Source organism: Pteropus alecto, unplaced genomic scaffold (genome assembly GCF_000325575.1).
Source record: "Pteropus alecto unplaced genomic scaffold, ASM32557v1 scaffold44, whole genome shotgun sequence".
In the NCBI taxonomy this organism is placed as follows: domain Eukaryota; kingdom Metazoa; phylum Chordata; class Mammalia; order Chiroptera; family Pteropodidae; genus Pteropus; species Pteropus alecto.
This window is the reverse complement of record NW_006436812.1, coordinates 7,081,914-7,099,445: the sequence shown is the minus strand read 5'-3', so window position 1 is coordinate 7,099,445 and position 17,532 is coordinate 7,081,914. Positions and strand designations below refer to the sequence as shown.

At 39.9% G+C, this 17,532-nt stretch overlaps 1 protein-coding gene and 1 pseudogene across 5 annotated transcripts in view; one reads left to right on the top strand and one right to left on the bottom strand.

Moving 5' to 3' along the window:
- The window catches only part of LUC7L (LUC7 like), a 28,667-nt gene extending 14,915 nt beyond the window's left edge, over positions 1-13,752 (bottom strand). For 2 of the 5 annotated variants that reach the window (XM_025048446.1, XM_025048447.1), the window contains exons 1-4: positions 13,533-13,738; positions 12,590-12,660; positions 11,510-11,604; positions 7,371-7,469 (exon numbers count right to left, since the gene is read on the bottom strand). In XM_025048446.1, the coding sequence (XP_024904214.1) occupies positions 7,371-7,466 (96 nt within the window). In that variant the 5' untranslated portion in view covers positions 7,467-7,469; positions 11,510-11,604; positions 12,590-12,660; positions 13,533-13,738. Of the gene's footprint in view, positions 1-7,370; positions 7,470-11,509; positions 12,661-13,532 lie in introns of all 5 variants that reach the window. The other 3 variants (XM_006914035.3, XM_006914034.3, XM_025048445.1) reach the window with 2 other exon arrangements.
- Positions 2,554-2,674, top strand: LOC112481621 (annotated as a pseudogene).
- Positions 13,753-17,532: the final 3,780 nt, after the last annotated feature.

The window sequence follows — 17,532 nt, the reverse complement described above, 5'->3', positions numbered from 1 at the left end:
AGACAGCTGTGCAGGGACTCTTCAGGCCTCCAATTCCCACATGAAAAGACTTAGGTATAGTTTCCAAACTAAGTGATGGCAGGATGTAAGGACCCCTGTTGTTTGGCTCCAAAGCTCCTACACTTAATCCTGACAACTCTGAGGCATTTATCATCAGCTTAGTTTTTAGGAAAGGGTAAAATAACTTGCCCAAAATCACACAGGGATTTCTAATCCAGGATATCAGACTTATAAAATGCCTATTACACTATATCTGTAAGACAGAAATACAAAGTATAATCAAAACTGGTCTCAGTATATTAAAAAGTCTGAAATTAGTTATATGGTATGTTGCTCTAGAAACCTGTCAAAACATCACAGAGCAAGACAATTTAAGGAAATGGTTAACTATATTTTCACAACAGATTACTTCTGGGGGCAATTAAGTAACTAAAGAACAGACAGGAAAGAAGTTTCACAATATATCTTCTGTATCTTTTAAATTTTGAAATGTGTGAATGTCCTACATGCTTCGAAATTAATGAGATGCTGAACCCTAGTGAAATAACTGATCTAGTCAATAATCCCCAACTGCCGCTTAAAGTTTTAGGCCAAAAGTTGATGGAGGCCTTTACAATCAGGTTAAGATGCCTGCAACTCCCAGGCCTAACAATGATCATTGTACCACCCAAAGTGATCTAACAGGAAATGAATGCACAGCTCTGCCTCTGAAATATCCTGGTCAAAAAAAAACCTTAAATCTGGCGATCAAGCTTCTAAATCTAACTCTTAAGTTACAGGGAATTTCAAAGATAAAGGAAAACATGTTAAAAACACAGCATGAGATGATCAGCAAAATCCTGGATGTGTCTTAAAAATTAATTTCTTCAAACAAATACATCTAAAAAGACAAAACATTCTAATGTGTGGCCCTTATTTTGGATAGCGTCAAACAACTGTAAAAAAAAATCCTTTTTGAGTAAATCTGGGATATTTGAACACTATGAAATGATGTTAAGGAATTATTTTAAAATTATGATTACTTTTAATAAAATTCTTATCTTCAAGATATACTTTTTGTAGCATTTACAGATGAAATCATCCATGTAGGAGCCATGGTAAAATAATCCAGTGGGGAAAAAACATGATAAAGACAAAACAAGAGTCTTCATGTCAATAATCACTGAAAACTGGGAGATTTCATTGTATTATTCTGTTCACTTGTATGTTTAAAATTTTCCTTAACACATTTTTTTAAAGCATGCTAAGTAGATTCTGTCATAATCAAGTATAACACTAGATGTTTGTATGCATGGCAAATAGAACTTCGAAAGCCAATGACAATGCTGAAATATTTACAAATGAAATAATAGGATGTGAGGTTTGTTTTGAGATATGTGAGAAAAGTGGGGACACAAAGATGAAACGCAGCTGACCATGAGGTGATCATTCCTGACGCTGAGTGATGAGTACATGGATATTCATTATACTGTTGTTACATCTACTTTTGATATTTGAGATTCTCCATAATAAAGTGAAGAAACTCCTCCCCCGCCCCCGGTAAATCAATTTTTGTCATTTTTTTAACAGAATAACATTTTACTTAACCATAGCTTTAAAGTGTTCAAAGTTCTATAAGCATGACTCCCTACCTCCTTTTTACCAGCAGAGCCTCAGAATTCTGACCTAGAGGCAATCCTTGACTGGCAGTGACACCGGCTTTCAGCAACTGCTCTGAAATAGTCTGTTAAAAAGCTGACCAACCAAATGCTGTGGCATTTAAGAAGCAAGCTACTACTTTTAAGTGTTTGCTTCCTTTTATTTTACAACAATACGTAAGGGGCTGCCTCCAAGGAACAAGAAGGGCACAAGTGAGAAGGGCTTTGAATTCAGGTCTATAAATTCTGATTGCACACATTTGATGAGAGCACACAAATGAAAGTGCAGAGCTGAAATCTCCAGTATATACAATTTTGTATCTTTGTCTTGGATTAAGTCATTAAATGGGTTTCATGAACATTAGTTTCAAGGGCAGTCTATGAATGCCAATTTTGTATCTTTATCTTGGATTAAGTCATTTCAATGGGTTTCATGAACATTCATTTCAAGGGCAGTCTATGAATGCCAATTCATTTCCCTCTTCTTGAGCACTGTTATGTCCAATTTCTCAATCCTGTAAACAATCTTAGCACAAACATCTTGGTGTACCAGTGTTTGCCTATATTTCCAATTATTTCCTTAGAATAGCGTTGTAGAAGTAAGTCACAAGGTATAAATACTTTTTAAAATTTTCATTGCTGCCTACTATATCAGCAATCTGACTGGACCTAACAACTTTATATAACATACACAATATAACTCTTTCTTCTCTCCACCTCAAGAAGCAAGTACTTAAGAGTTTGGTACATAGTTTTTAAAATTATATTAAAATACACATACAAGCATACAATATTTATTCCAACCAAACAAGATAGTTTTGCAAGTTTCCTTTTTCCTTTTTTCACATCCATGTACATATCTTCTAGGATCTACAGCTGTGCAGTATTCATTGCATTTTAACACAACTACTTTAATCTCTGTTTAGTCATGCTACCCTGAACAAGCCCAATTCCGTCTGATCTCGGAAGCTAAGCAGGGTCGGGCCTGCTTAGTACTTGGATGGGAGACCACCTAGGAAGACCAGGTGCTGCAGGCGTAAAAAATAAAAAAAATAAGGGATTGTAAGCTGACAAGGTCCTTGCAATCTGTGAGGTCAACCAAGGGTAGCCTCGCCTAAAAAAAAAAAAAATTAACCTAATACATACATATGTTTTTCCTTTTTCACAATTCAAAATAATACAATAAACATCTGTCTTCTCATACATAGGCGAATATTCTAGAACAATTTCTTACAAACTGCTGAGAGGTGACTCGAAGTCTACAAATATTTTAAATTTGTAAAAAGGGCTGATAAATTCTTATAAAGATCTACTGAAAATCAAATGTCACTTAAGCTATGAGTTCAATAACTAGTTAAGAAATAATATAGATTTTAATAGTAATGCCACCTTCTGTAAAAACAATTCTTTTAAACTAATGCATCATGAATTAATAAATCAACTAAAAACTTGAGTTTTAGAAAAGTTTTTCTTTTCTAAAATAAACAAAAGGCATGGATGTCTTAAGCATCATCTAGTATGCAAAGCTCTCATGTTGATCTGACTTTAATAATCTGTTCTAAAAAAGCATCACTTGTATAACAAAAATGGTTTAAAATATAATCCAAATGCCTGCTATATTTAAGATATTTGATTAAAATTTTTTCAATATTAAAACAAAATAAACGTAATGCTTTTTGGACAGCTCTCTCTGTAATATAACCTGGATAAAAAGAGCTCCTAAATATTCCTGGTTGCTTCAGTGAAGAGAATTTGATTCCTCTCTCAGCATCATCATACAATGCTGCTTCCATTAATTCTGGAAAAGAACATCAATCTTATAGCACTTTCAGAGACTTCAGAGATAAATGTTTGACCCACCTCACAGTGGTCAACAATGAAGAGATTCTACCAAAACAACTGGTGAACTACACAAATAAATATATTACTAAGAAAAACCAGAACAAATCTTGGATTAGTAATGGTTCTCAACCTGTAAAAATGAAACCTGTGTCCATACCCAATAGTGATGATCACACTGTAGCCCTTCCAGAAACCAATCTCAATATGGACATGGGCAAGCTACTGGTCCCAAGCCTGAGACCTGGACAATCCATGGGCTACATGGCAGGCTGGGAGCTGAGTGCCAATAGCAGGTTATCAAGAGGCAGCAACACATCAGCAATAACAAAAGTAGGCCCGGCCCGCTGACCACATCTCACCAAAAATCTTCTGATGTGTTCTGCTTATCAAAATCGTAACAAGAAAAATCACAACTACCCTTTCTGATAAATGTACTTGTTCATTCTGAATAAACTTTCTTTGAAAGATACAAGTGACCTTCATAGACAGGTAGTGGATGGCTGGTCACATGGAAAGGGGAGTTTTCACCAGACAGCCTTTCAGAGCTCTGGAATCTGTTAAGAGTGAGCGTACATTACCCACCAAAAATATTTTTTAAGTCTTTTATCAAATTAATTTAACAAACCTACATTTTGAGATTTTATTTTTCCAAGTTAATCCTGCATAATTACGGAAATAAGTTATTTTAGCATGGTATTTTCAAGTCAGGTCACTTTTACTTAGTTATTATAAGCAATCCATGAACATCAAAACACTACTAATACATATGTTAAAAATTTTACAAGTTGTGTAAATTCTATGGCGTGTGAATATCTTAAAGCCATTATTGTAAAAAGCTTTTTATGGTAAAATTTCCCTAACACCCAGCCTAGAGGTTCATGAAGCATTAGTGTAATAGGACCACAGTTCATGTAATCAGTCCCACATTAATAGTTTCATTACGGCTTCTTTTATTGACACTGAAAAAAGTTGCAACAAGCATCTTTTCTATGTACTCGCTTGCATACATTCCTAAGATACGTTCCCACCTGTGGAGTTCTGGGACAAGTGTACAAGTACCTGGATATGCTGACAGTCCCTGACAGACTGCCCTCCCACAAACACAGCTGCTCCAGGTTACCCTTCATTCTTTAGAGCAAGAGGACCTCTTCCACTTGTTCTCAGCACTGGTTATCAAACATTCTAACATGAGTTTTCTGTAGGTCAGTATTACTTTTAAGGAGCTGGAGGGAGGGATCTATGGTGAATTTTCACACAGCACCAGAAAACCTTTTGACCTACAAGAGTGCTCAAACCTCCTGAGTTCCTATAAAACTATGCCCTTCACATCTAAGCACATCAACAAGCGTAAAACATCCTCCCTTTAAAAACAAACAAATAAACAAAAACCACTATGGAAGCATCATACCACACTTTGCTTTTTCACCTAATCCATCTTAGAGGTAATTTCACATCAACATAAACTACAGCAATTCTCTTTTCACAGTATACATCATTCCATGATAAAGAGCTGTGATCTAACCATCCCTTTACAAAGGGAAGTTATTTAGTTCCTCATTTTTGCAGTAATAATGCTGCAGAAATATTCTACAGCAAATTTATCTTTGGACTTATGCAAGTTATCAGTTGGATGTGCTCTCACAACTGGTAGTGTTGGGATATGTTTTCACATCTTGAGATGCTCAATTATCCAGATGTATCAGGATTAGTTAACTCTCCATCTCTTTAATTGAGTAAGGTGAGCATCTGTCACAGGATAAGACGCCTGCTAGGAAATGTCCTTATCTGTCTTATGCCCATTTTCTATTGAGCTATCGATACTGTTCTTGTCAGTCATGATGAATTTTATATACAGCACATCCTTGAATAACGTTGTTTTTTTCAAAGTCAATGAAATGCTATAGGAGCTTTACTGGTTTATAACTATCAGCCTATGGTAAAATTGGTTTCTTTATACATTGTTTTGCTTAAAGTTGCAGAACCCACCAACGAAGTTGAAGTTGAGGGCTTACTGTATTAAAAAAACTAAGCCCATCATCATATATACTACAAATATTTTGTCCCGGTTTCCTTATTTTATGTATGGGAATTTCCTATATGCTATTATCTTAAGTTTTTATGTAGAAAAATGCATCCATCCTTCTCTTACAGCTTCTAGGCTTTGTAACATCTCAAGATGACAAACCAAAATTCACTTTTTTGGGATCCAACTTGTTATTTTTCCAACCGGCTTAAAAACCCATCATCTCCACTCTGGCTGAACACACACCCTTCGTTATAAACTAAATTACTATATATATTTCAGTCTCTCTCCATAGTCTCAATTTCTTCTATTGATCTATTCTCTAGCATTAATCAGGCCATTTAAAAAGTGCACTGATCTTTCTGATTTAACAGAAATGCTAAGATTTGTGATCCAAAAAAACTACATTACTAAAACCGAGATTTCAACCTAAATATCTGAAACCTGTGTTTCTGAAACCTGATACACCAAGGTAATGGTCTCTTTACATAAGCATTTTCAGTTTACTGAAGAATTAAAATTCATAATATAGATTTCCATTTCCAAGCCCAATGTTAGTTGAGCTGTTGCTACAGACATTTTTAGTTAATTCAAAGATTCAACACTGAGAGCACACTGTTGTTAAAGAATGTATTTGAAATTCTTAATTTTACCACTTTTTAAGACTACTGGATTAAACAGAATTTACTCCAGCAACAACATAGCCTCTAAAAAGACTTGTGTGTGTGTGGGGGGGGGGTGGTGGAATGCCTTTCTTTGGGTTTTCTTTTTCTTTGGCTTCCTTACAACAAGGTAAGTCCCTTCTCAATCTTCAACTCAGGAACCTGAATGGCATCAAACTCCTCCACTGATCTCCAGTCAGACTAGTGATGATTAGAGAAGAGAAAAAATCAAAATGGAGTGACTTTAAATCATGCATTCTCAATGGGGGAGGGGTGAAAACCGGCCTTAAAAGATGAAAAAAGATCTTAGATATGACAGTGGTTTGTGGCCTGGAAGGGATCACAGTACATAAACTGATATGCAGAGTATCTTTGGTATCATGGATATCATGATATCCAGGGTATCACGGAGAGGAGGATAAATTAGGAAAAAAAGATTTTAAAAAGGATCCTTTGGGAGGCAATAATGAAAAAAAAGAAAAGCAAAGCTGTGAAATACCATTTTATAACTAACCACTTAACTGCAAAAGTTTAATAGTCCAATAATACCAAGTGTTGGTGAGGATACATACACTGCTATTGGGGGTGTAAATTGCTATCGTTGCTTTATTAAACAATAGAGAGAAAAGAAAAAGACACTACAGAACCATCTTAAAAGGATGAATAAGCTATCAATTCCTCTCCCAGGAATATATCCCAGATAAACGCTTCTACATGTGCACCAAAAAGATACTCAATAATATTCATAATACTGTTGGTAATAGGGAAAAAAAAACTAGAATCAACTCAACTATCTATGACTAAAGAATGGATAGTTTGAGACATACTCAAGCAGCAATGAAAACAAAACACACCCAACAAAATGGGTAAGTAGAAACATAATATTGAACAAAAAAACTAAAGTATTGACAGCTGTCTACACTATGAAACCATTTTTATTATAAGGCTCAAAAACAAGCAAGAATAAATATAACATTCAAGGAATCACAAAAACGTAATAAAATATATTTTAGAAACGAAATGATACATACAAAATGCTGAACAGTGTTGGAGTGGTAGACACAAAATGGTATTGGCCACGGTCTAGTGATGGAATAATATGTATCTATTTTGTTTGCTTCATAACTTACATATGTTGCATTATTCTCGTTAGTTCAGTATTTGGCTCTTCACAGTAGGGACTAATTAACACCAAATAAAACTTACATCCAATTCAAAAAACAGGTCCCTTTCTTTACTTGCAATCTCATAATCTGCTCGGAGGGCCAAGTCGTGGATTTTGGTACATTCTCCTAAATCCATGCGCTGTGAGAAAGAAACAAGTTTACATATGAACATCTAATCATCAGAAATAAATGACCTGGTGTTTCAACTGTCATCAACATAAACAATACTTTTTTAATACTAAACTACAAGAAAATTAAAAAAAAACATGGCTGAGAAGCCTTATTTATTTTTTACCACAATGATATGATACCCAGAACTAGTGCATTTAACAGTGGCAAGGTTTACATCTCTTTTAGACCCAGAGATAACTGGACTAATAATGAAAACCGTATTAATTAGCTTTGCCAAATTTAGTTTTGCTATCAGACACATAAGAACTATCTATTCAGTGAATAGCAACATTGGAGGCAGTAAGGTGGGGGTGGGGGGTATGGTGGAGGGTGGCAAGGGAAAAGCCAGAAAACAAGAACGTCATTGATAGCAACAAGCTTTTAGGCATTCCTTCCTTCTTGCATCTTGACTACGCAAGATTCTCAGTAGTAAAGCTGAGAGAAAAGAAAAGAACAGATAGAAATCTGGTTTTGGCAACTACAGCACAACCTGACTTGGCTTTGTGTAGCTCTTTGTATACCAAAGGGATTAAGCAGAATAGGTTTGATTCAGAGCCAAATGAATCCTCCAAACATTCTCCTAACCTGGTAAATATAATTGGGGACACAAAATTAGTCTACTCAGTTGCCACACTTGAGAAACAAAAGGCTCTTTTACTAAAACAAATGATGTGTGATAGAGTAAAGTTAGCCAGATGTGCTAATGTGTTTTAAGTGCATGTAGAACAATTAAACGACACTGTGCAGTTCTTACCTAAATTCCGAGTACAGGATTCTGTATACATACACACACACATTCTCTCTCTCTCTCTCTCTCACCTACCTCTGGCCATCTAAACAGCAACAGGAAGTCTGTACATTGAGGAACATGCTATCAAGCCATAAGAGTGCAAGTTAGCAAAACCCAACATCCCAATGAATCATCGCTGAAGTTAAAGCTATTGGACAAAACCACATCTACATAACCAGTAAACAAAAATATGGAGTCCTTTAAACTCAAACTGCTCAAAATGAGATAAAAAGAAACTTTATGGGTTATAAAACTTTAACATTTTGGGCAAATTAGAGAGGCTCACAGTGCCTAGCTCTTAAGCCCTATCTCACAGAAGGTGTGAGCCATGCTAACAAAATATCCTTCAGTATCACCAATGACAGTGATACTGACAGTAGGCTGCCAAATGTGGAGTTTATCTTCATTTTTACCAAACAGCAACTTCTGCATTTAAATGTTAAAACCTCTTTTCTCCTTCACTATTCTTACTCTAAAGTCATATGTAGCTCATGTATGTTGGTTACATAAGGGATCTTAGAAGTAGGGCAATAGTGGTTTTAGAAGCCAAAGTTGGAACTAGAATCATTGTCCTTGTAAAAATGACTTTTCCTTCATTCACTCTATTAAGTACCCAATATGATTCCTTAAAATATAGTTTCCACAAATTAAACTAAGTGCTATAGCTGAAAAATGAGTGGAAGCTCTCAGAAATGCTTAAAGGCTAATAAAAGCTCAGCTGCTCAGAGGAAAACTACCAGATAAAATAAGCACTAAAACCCTGAGCACTAAAAATCTAATCAATTCCCACTTTAAAAACTTCCAAAATGCCAAGAAAGTTTTCACATTAGGGAACCACGAATGGAGCAAAATTCACCACCGTCTTCCTTTAGGTGGGAGCTCTCAAGCAGACACTGCTAAAGTAAGCTGAGGATAGGCCTGGGTTCCATGGTTACTCTCCTGACGTGTTTTTTTAGCTTGCCAAAGAGGCAAGGAAGTACTGGTCAATTCCCCCAGCAACTAAACACCAAGCAGAGCTGAAATACCACACTCTTTAGATCTTTCTAAAATATTCCAAGTGGCTTCTAAATCCAGCACGCCAGACCTTTTTCACTGAGCAAACACCTGACAACTGTGTACTTCACTCTCTAGTAATTTCACACTGTTGACAGGCAAGGTCACTAAAGGCTCCTTCCAGAAGCTCTGAAAAGTTCTTACACTGAGACAAGTTATACCACTTTTCTTCCAGCTATTTTACTATTCCAAACTTACTAATCAATACTATATTTTCCCATTAAGCCCCAATAAAATGATTACTTCCAATCCTCCTTGCCTCACCCTAATGACGGGAGATAGTTTTGAGCAAAAACTTGGGCCTAGAGAACCCTTAGCAGGCTGAGGTTATAACCACTTTCATCTTGCCGCTCTAAAGAATTATATTCATTCCAATTCAACTCAAAACACAAACTCCTCAGAAAACCCATCGTCATCTCTACCCCTTACCTCTCACTTCCATGTAGCCCACACCTAGTGAGGCTCAACCTTTACAACAACCTTTATTTGAATTCCCAAATCTCATCCTTATCGACCCTTAGCAGCCTCTGACATTTGCTTATTTGCACCTCTACATGAACTCCTCAGTTTTCTCCTACTCTTTAGTCTTCTTTTCAGACTCCCTTTGCTGACCTGCTCCTGCCCCAACCCACAGGAGAGTAACTCTGATCAGTCCGTAGCTTCTCATTACTAATTTGATTCCACAGCCTTTGCCTACCTCTCACCTTCACTCACACAAGTCTAGACATACCAGTGACATTCTTACTGTCCTTCAGCACCATCCGCTACCCAGAGAATTATATTCCCAAACCACGAACATATGTTCTCACCTTTCAAATGTCTGCTCCAATGTCCCTGAGAGGCCTTACCTTATCACCCTACCTAAAACAATCCATTATTTATTAATTAGTGTCTGTCCTTTTCCACCATCAGAAGAGAATAAAAACTTTGTCTTATTGGCACTATATCCCCAGTGCCAGGCACACAGTAGGTGTCCAGTAAATATTTGGTAAATTAACCTACACTTAACACAATAAACATTTGTAGGAAAAGACCTCATTCTGGTTATTTTTCTCACCAGTATTCTGAAACAATGTTACACAGGGATCTGACCAATAAAAACATGGTTGAAATGTTTCATTCTGGTGCACGTCCCTCTGCTCCTTTTGACTTCTTCCACTAGATGGATCCGTCTGGCTGACTCAGCCTTTTCTGCTTGATTCCCTCTGGTATACTAAGAGCAACATAAACAACAATTTGCAGCAAACACTAGTTATAATGTTTTCCTACACCTGGTCAAAGTGCAGGCAAACCTTATATTTGGCACAAGGTTTGGCATTCACTTTCTATCTGCTGCCAGAAGAGCCAGCTTGAGAAAATGTAATACACCTGAGCAGTTTTCCAGAGGCTGCTCCCATCACAACGGTACTAACAGAACAATAATCACGAAAAAAACGTTTATTAGTACTCGCACATATGACCCTTAAAATGAAAAGATAGTTTTCATATCCTCGAGGTAGCTGTGAAATCTTAAAATGGTGGTCTTTGTAAGATTCCTTTTCTCTAAGTGGCTAAATCATCATAGATAATCCTCCACACTTCAGTCTTCTTAAATCCTAATCTGAAATAAATACATTCTGCAAAACCAGCATGTATCTGGTTAATGTGAAGTAAACTTAAAATTTTAGGGGTCTATATTCATAGCATCATGTGTTGATTTCTTGAAAGGATGGCGTAACACAAAACTAGAAAATCAACATTATTCCCAACAGATCTGGGAGAAAGAAAAAAAACTAAAAATTTGGGAAGAAATGTACTTTGTTAGATAAAAAGTCTAGCACCATGTTTAATTTGAAAACCAACCAAGCAACCAACCCAGGGTCTTTAAAGAACTATAGGCTGACCTGATGAAGCACACTTTTCGCTATAGCCGAATGAGATTATGTGCACTACTTAGGTGTGAATATCACAGTATAAAAGGCTCTATAAAACCGTGGTAACTTGAGAGAGATTTTTATAACAGTAAAGTATGTTCCACAATATAAAATTCCACTAAGAATCTATAATTTAAAGGGCAATATTGGTCATTTCTGCCAGATAAAACAATTAAAATCTAGAAAACCTACAATGTCTACACAGCACCCCCGAGTATTTTGTGCTACTCCCCCCACTCCCAAGGCACCTACCGTCCCAGCCAGGATGTCATGGGGGCAGCAGTCTAGAAGGTGACTCTTGCAGACACGGTCATCTGTAAACTTCACCCTCTGTCTGGTTTCATCTCCTGAAATTCATTTGCGGTTTTAAATAAGACAATATTATCACGTTAAACACAGAAGCATATCTGGTAAAACAATTCACCTGGATGATCTGCAGACTACCAAATACACTGAAAAGCTGATCTAGAGATAATTACAACTGGAGCAGAATCCAGACAGATGTTTTTGATGCTAAATATATCATGAAGAATCACACTAATGAGCTATGACTCCATCGTTGTGCCAAAGAAGTCAAGGAGTCAGAAGTAAAAGGCTGAGCACCAAAAGGACATTAGCCCCACACATACATGTGGGCAATGAGATACCAAAACCCATGCTAATCAGAGGGCCATGAATCACCATGTATGACCTATAGCTGGTAGTTTCCACCAACAAAAGCTACTTATTAATCTTATTTTGCTGTGGACAAATGTGTAGGCAGTATTTTGACCAAAATTACATGAAAAAAGCTTTCAAACTCTACTGCTGACTGATAAATAATCTAGACCTAGTCCTCCTATTCCCCTTTCACCCCCACCCTTAAAAAAGAGAGTTGGCACCTGGGAGTCACTTTTAACACAACAATACCAAAAAAAAAAAAAAAAAAAAGGCAAAAAGGAACCAGGTTAGTCAATACACACTGTGAGTTCCAACACATACTGTACCCATCTGCATTCTTCAAGACCTCAGCTGCAGAATTTTATGCCCGCTGTTGAAAAGTTTTAAAGGAAAAGTTTTCTTGCCCAACCTGCAGTAAGGAAGTCAGGGGAATGATACATAAAAGTAAAGGCAAAGTGGAATGTGACAAATTTTAAAGCTAATCTGTGTATATGACACAGAGCTGTGTAAATAGTAAAGGAGGAATATATTTCAGGATTTGCAAGCATCCAGGATAAATGTAGTGTCTTTTTATTGAAAATGTTTTCTTTCTAAACTACACTTTTAAAGTTACTTGTGAAAAAAAGCAAACACTTTTTTGTTATAACAGCTTAGAAATTGGTTGTGACTCACGGCTCGATGAACATGAGGCTTTTCTGCAACTCCCTTGCAGATTGATGTAGGCAGGCAAAGATACACTGAACCTTTATAAATAAAATAGAGGGGCCACAATTGTTCAGTTTGTATGAAATAAAAATATGGGAAGCAATTCAAAAGCAACTCAATATACAAAGAAAGCTAAAAAGCACTTATTCACCTATGAAATAAAGTGCAAAGAATCTGCACAGCCCTGCGAATGTGCCAGTGTGAACTTACAACTTCATTACCTCAGTAGAAAAGAAAACACAAACCACAGCAGGTATATAGTTTTGCAAAGATGCAACCGCTTTCTCCTGAGACAACCATCATGATCTTGCACTCCTCCCTACAATACGACCTACCTAACGACTAACAAGCGCTGGCTAGACAGAGGCTCTCTGTGTGGTTGGGGGGAAAGGGGCTGGAAAAGTACTCGGCAGGAACCCATGTTAGAAAAGCTCAATTTATGGCTCCCCTTGCAACGGTACAGAACAAGAACAGCCAGGGTTTCGAGGTCCATCCGGCTCCCTCGGGTGTAGCTTCTTCCCCGAGGAGCCTCGGATGAGCTCCGCCACCGGGCTGCCAGCGACCTGGAGCCCCTGCTGGCTCCAGCCCTTCGCCGACTCCTCGATTGGAGGAGCTGCTGCGCTGGCCCGGGAGGAAATAGCAGGACGATACAAGGGGAAGGGGCTGGAGCGCCACCGACGGAGTGGGCTCCGAGGGAGGAGCCCAGTGAGGACACGCCGCCGGTGGGAGAAAAGCCGGCCGCGGTCGCCGGCCAGGCGAACCCGCTCAGACAAAGGCCCGGCGCCTGCGGTCGGCGCGTGGGGGAGGGGAGGGCGCAGGCGCAGATGGTGGCGGCCCCCGCCTCAGGCCGCCCGGCGGCCTCGTCTCACTCCCGCCCTAGCCCCTCGCTTGGCCGGCCGCCCCGACTCACCGTCCCGGGCCGTGCCCATTAGCTGATCCAGCAAGGCCCGCATCTGTGCCTGGGCGGACATGGTGGCCGGCGAAGGCGGCTGGGACGGCCGCGACGGGTGCTCTCAACACGGCAGCGACGGCGACAGCGGCAGCGACGGCGGCGACGACGAAACCTGGTAGCGTCGACCTCGAGCCCTCTCGGATCCTTCCCGTCGCGGGGAACGCCGGGAGGAAGTGCGTCGGCGCCGCGCTTGACCTGCTGGGAAATGCAGTTTCTGCAGCGGGCGGGGGAGGGGGTGGGGGGATGTGGCACTCCGCTCTGGAGGGAGCTGGAGAAGGCTGAGGCTCCAGTTGTAGAAGGGGCGAAGCCAGTCTCTACTCTGATTTTACTCTAGAGCCCAAGACCTATACGCAATACTGAGGCTAACCTTTAAAATAAATAGAGACAATCCAAAACAAGAAAAATCCCGTATTTTCTTGGTTGCCAATTTCAAAATTAAAGTGCCTTAAACCTGGACAGGAATCTGGAGAGTCTGTAGGAGGAGCTCTCACCGACCTGTGCCAGTAGCGGAAAGCCCTGTAAAAACTCTATGGTTAGAAGAGCCTCTCCTCCGGGTGCACATAACACCCTCAACTTCCTTTTACCCCTCTTTAAAAGGCTTGCTCTCCATTCTGTACCCCAAACTTGTACCTGCTTTCTAAGGTGGCAAGTGTGGAATTGCAATATTCTCTTTATTCCCGAACAAATCTCTATTGCTGAAGGAATACCTGGCTGACTTTTTGTTTGTGGTCAACACATTTGAGGGCTCCAGAGAGACCTCTGGGCTGGTGAGCAAACAGGTATGGCGCCCAGAGCCAGCCATTTGAATTTGCTGTTTTAATTCCCAAATCAGGAGTTTGAGGGTACATTTTCTCCTAAGTCCAAGCTTCTACTCTCCGGACTTTATTTGGGACCTGTTTAGAGGATTTTCTTTTTCTGTTAAAATGCCTTGTCTGGCTACGAGCTCTTTTGGCCTGATTTCCCAGGGCATGGGACTGGAATCGGTCAGTGGCCTGTTAGTAATTGGGCTGCACAGCAAGAGGTGAGCGGCAGGCAAATGAGGGAAGCTTCGTTTGTATTTGCAGCCGCTCCCCAGCACTGCTCAGAGCGGGACCCCTGTTGTGAACTGCACGTGCAAGGAATCTAGGTTCAGCGCTCCTTAGGAGAATCTAATGTCTGATGATCCGAGGTGGAGCTGAGGCGGTGATGCTAGTTCTGGGGAGGTTTGACTGCACAGAGACAACAAAACAATTCCTCGCAGACTCATATCAAAACCCTGTCAGTGACTGGCAAAAGACATTAAGCTACATCTGGTGGTGGACTTGATAGTGGCAAGTGAGTTGATGTACTTCAGTTGTACATTAAACTGCATCTGGTGGCATCTGATTCTGCATTATGGTGAGTTGTACAGTTATATATTACAATATAATAATAATAGAAATAAAATGCACAGTAAATGTAATTAATGTGCTTAAATCATCACGAGACCATCCCCCCCCCACCCCCCCATCCCCAATGCATGGAAAAATTGTCTTCCACGAAACCGGTCCCTGGTGCCAAAAGGTTAGGGGCCACTGCCCTAGAGGATCAGGTTATTTCTTGGTACTATATTAGCTATCAACTTGGTTCTTTTGGAATTGGTCGTTTGTGTTGGCTGTTTGGAACCAAACTGTCCTATCATGCAGCCTTTGGCCCAGATCTTTCCAGAGTAGGCTGTTCTACTAGAATTATGCTGCCACAGCCATTGCCCCTGACCCCTTTGGGACTGGACTCTTCTTAGTGGAACTGGCTGGTATTAAGCCTGCAAGCCGCCTAAGCTATTTAAGCTGTGGGAGCTGTTTAGCCAGTTTGGGCCTAGGCTCTAAAGCAAAGTGTCCAAAAAATAGGATCTCAGTTACCTATTTCCCTCCTGCAGGGTCCCCAGCCAAATTTGTGTTTAAAAACCATGGTCCCCCTTCATACACATATTTAAGTAAATGGACTATGACCAAAAGTAATTTAGAACATCAGTGGCCATTATGGGGAACTACTCCCTCAACTCCTTTGTAATGACCCCTTAGTTCACTGCTTTCCCATCAGAGCTCCTGTTTTAGAATCATCATATACATTGTTTTTATCTTTTTAATTTTGATTTTTTTTTTTTTTTTTCCTGTTAAGCTGTACCCGTTGCTTGTCAAACCTGGACACAAGCAGTTTGGACCATGCATTTTCCTTCTAGCATGGGACCACCACCTTCAAGAACTCTTTCCTGGCATTGGGACAGAAAGCCTCTGAAATCAGAAAACCTGTTGATCAGGGATGTTTTCAAAGATCTTCCCCCGCAAAAGGGAGGAATGTCAAAGTTAATGACAGACTTTAACTAAGATAGGAATCAGGGGGGCCTGTAGGAGAGAGGAGTTCTCATGCTCTGAGTTGGTTGTTACAGCTCTATAGGAAGAGATCTTTGGTTTTATTCCCCCCATCCTCCAACTTTCTCTTCCCCTCTAGAGAAGAATTTCCTATGTTTACCCAGCTTGCTATGGCTGCACATATGGAATTGCAATCCTTCTTCCCGAATAAATCCTTTTTGCTAAAGGAATACCTGGCTGACTTTTTGTTTGTGGTCAACACCACGAAACTGTTAACATATTTAGCTACTCTCAGACTCAGTTATTTTACATCTGTGAAATGGAGATTTAAATGGTACCTGTCATATGACTTGTGGAAGCATGGAATTAATGTTAGGTTCTGTGAGTACTGCTTCATGCTTGTCCCTCTGTGAGCTCACAGTCTGCCATCCACCAAAGCTATTCTAGCCTTAGCCACACCAAGAGACTCACAATGAATCCTCGATATGGTACTCTCCCTTGGGTAGAGAGCCAGCCATTTGAATATAGATTGATTACATTGGGTTCTTTCAACTCTAGGGGGACAGTGATTCATCCTTTTGGAACTGCCAACATATCCAGATGTGTACTGGCTTTTCCTGACTACAGCACCTCCACACCGGCCCACACATCCAAAGGCTTGCAGAATTCTGAGTCACTAACGTGGAATCCTGCACAATACTGCCTCATGTCAAGAGATTCATTTTATGGTAAAGCAAGTCCATTATTTTTGTGTAGCAGGCCACTTAAAAACTCAGTGATTTGGACGTGGTTCCATTGTGTAGCAGCACGTCTGCTTTACACACAGCAGGTCCTGGGTTCACACCCCAGTGGAGCCATAGTCCATGGTCTATGGCTATGCCACCCTGAACAAGCCCAATGTTTGATCTCAGAAGCTAAGCAGGGTCAAGCCTGGTTAGTACTTGGATGGGAGACCACCTAGGAGGACCAGGTGCGGTAGGCATTAAAAAAACAAAAAAAAAAACCTCAGTGGTGTGAAACAAAAATGATTTATTCTTTCTTATGATTTTGCAGAGTTTAGGCAGGGCTTAGCTGGGCCTGGGGCTCTTCTGCTCTAGGTGGTGGTGGCTGGGTTCACAAAATTGATTATATGAAATTCAGTGAAGGTCCAAGAAGGCTTCCCTGATGATGCCTGGCTGGCCCCTCTGTGGTCCTCTCTCTCTGTACATTCAGAAGTCTAGTCCAAGCTGCTTTATAGTATGGCAGCTGGCTGCCCCCAGGTAGGGAGAGAGTGGAAGCTGTCAGTCCTTTTAAGGACTAGGCTCAGACCCCAGAAAGTCACCATTATCTATCAGTAAAAGCAAGTCAAAAGGCCAATGTAGATTCATGGATGGGGGAAGGGGAACACGCTACCTTTTGATGTGAGAAGCAGATTGTGTGTACACATATGTGAAGAATTTCCAACAGCCATATTTGGAAAATACCCAATAGCTAAAATATAAAGGCTTTGGAATTAAGGGTGGGAAGCAGTATTGACATATCATTGCTACCATTGACTGCTTTGTGGAATTTGTCCTTGCCCCACCCAGGGCAAGGTTGTCATTGAGGCCTGACATGAACACACAGAAACACAGAGGAGTTATATTCTATGG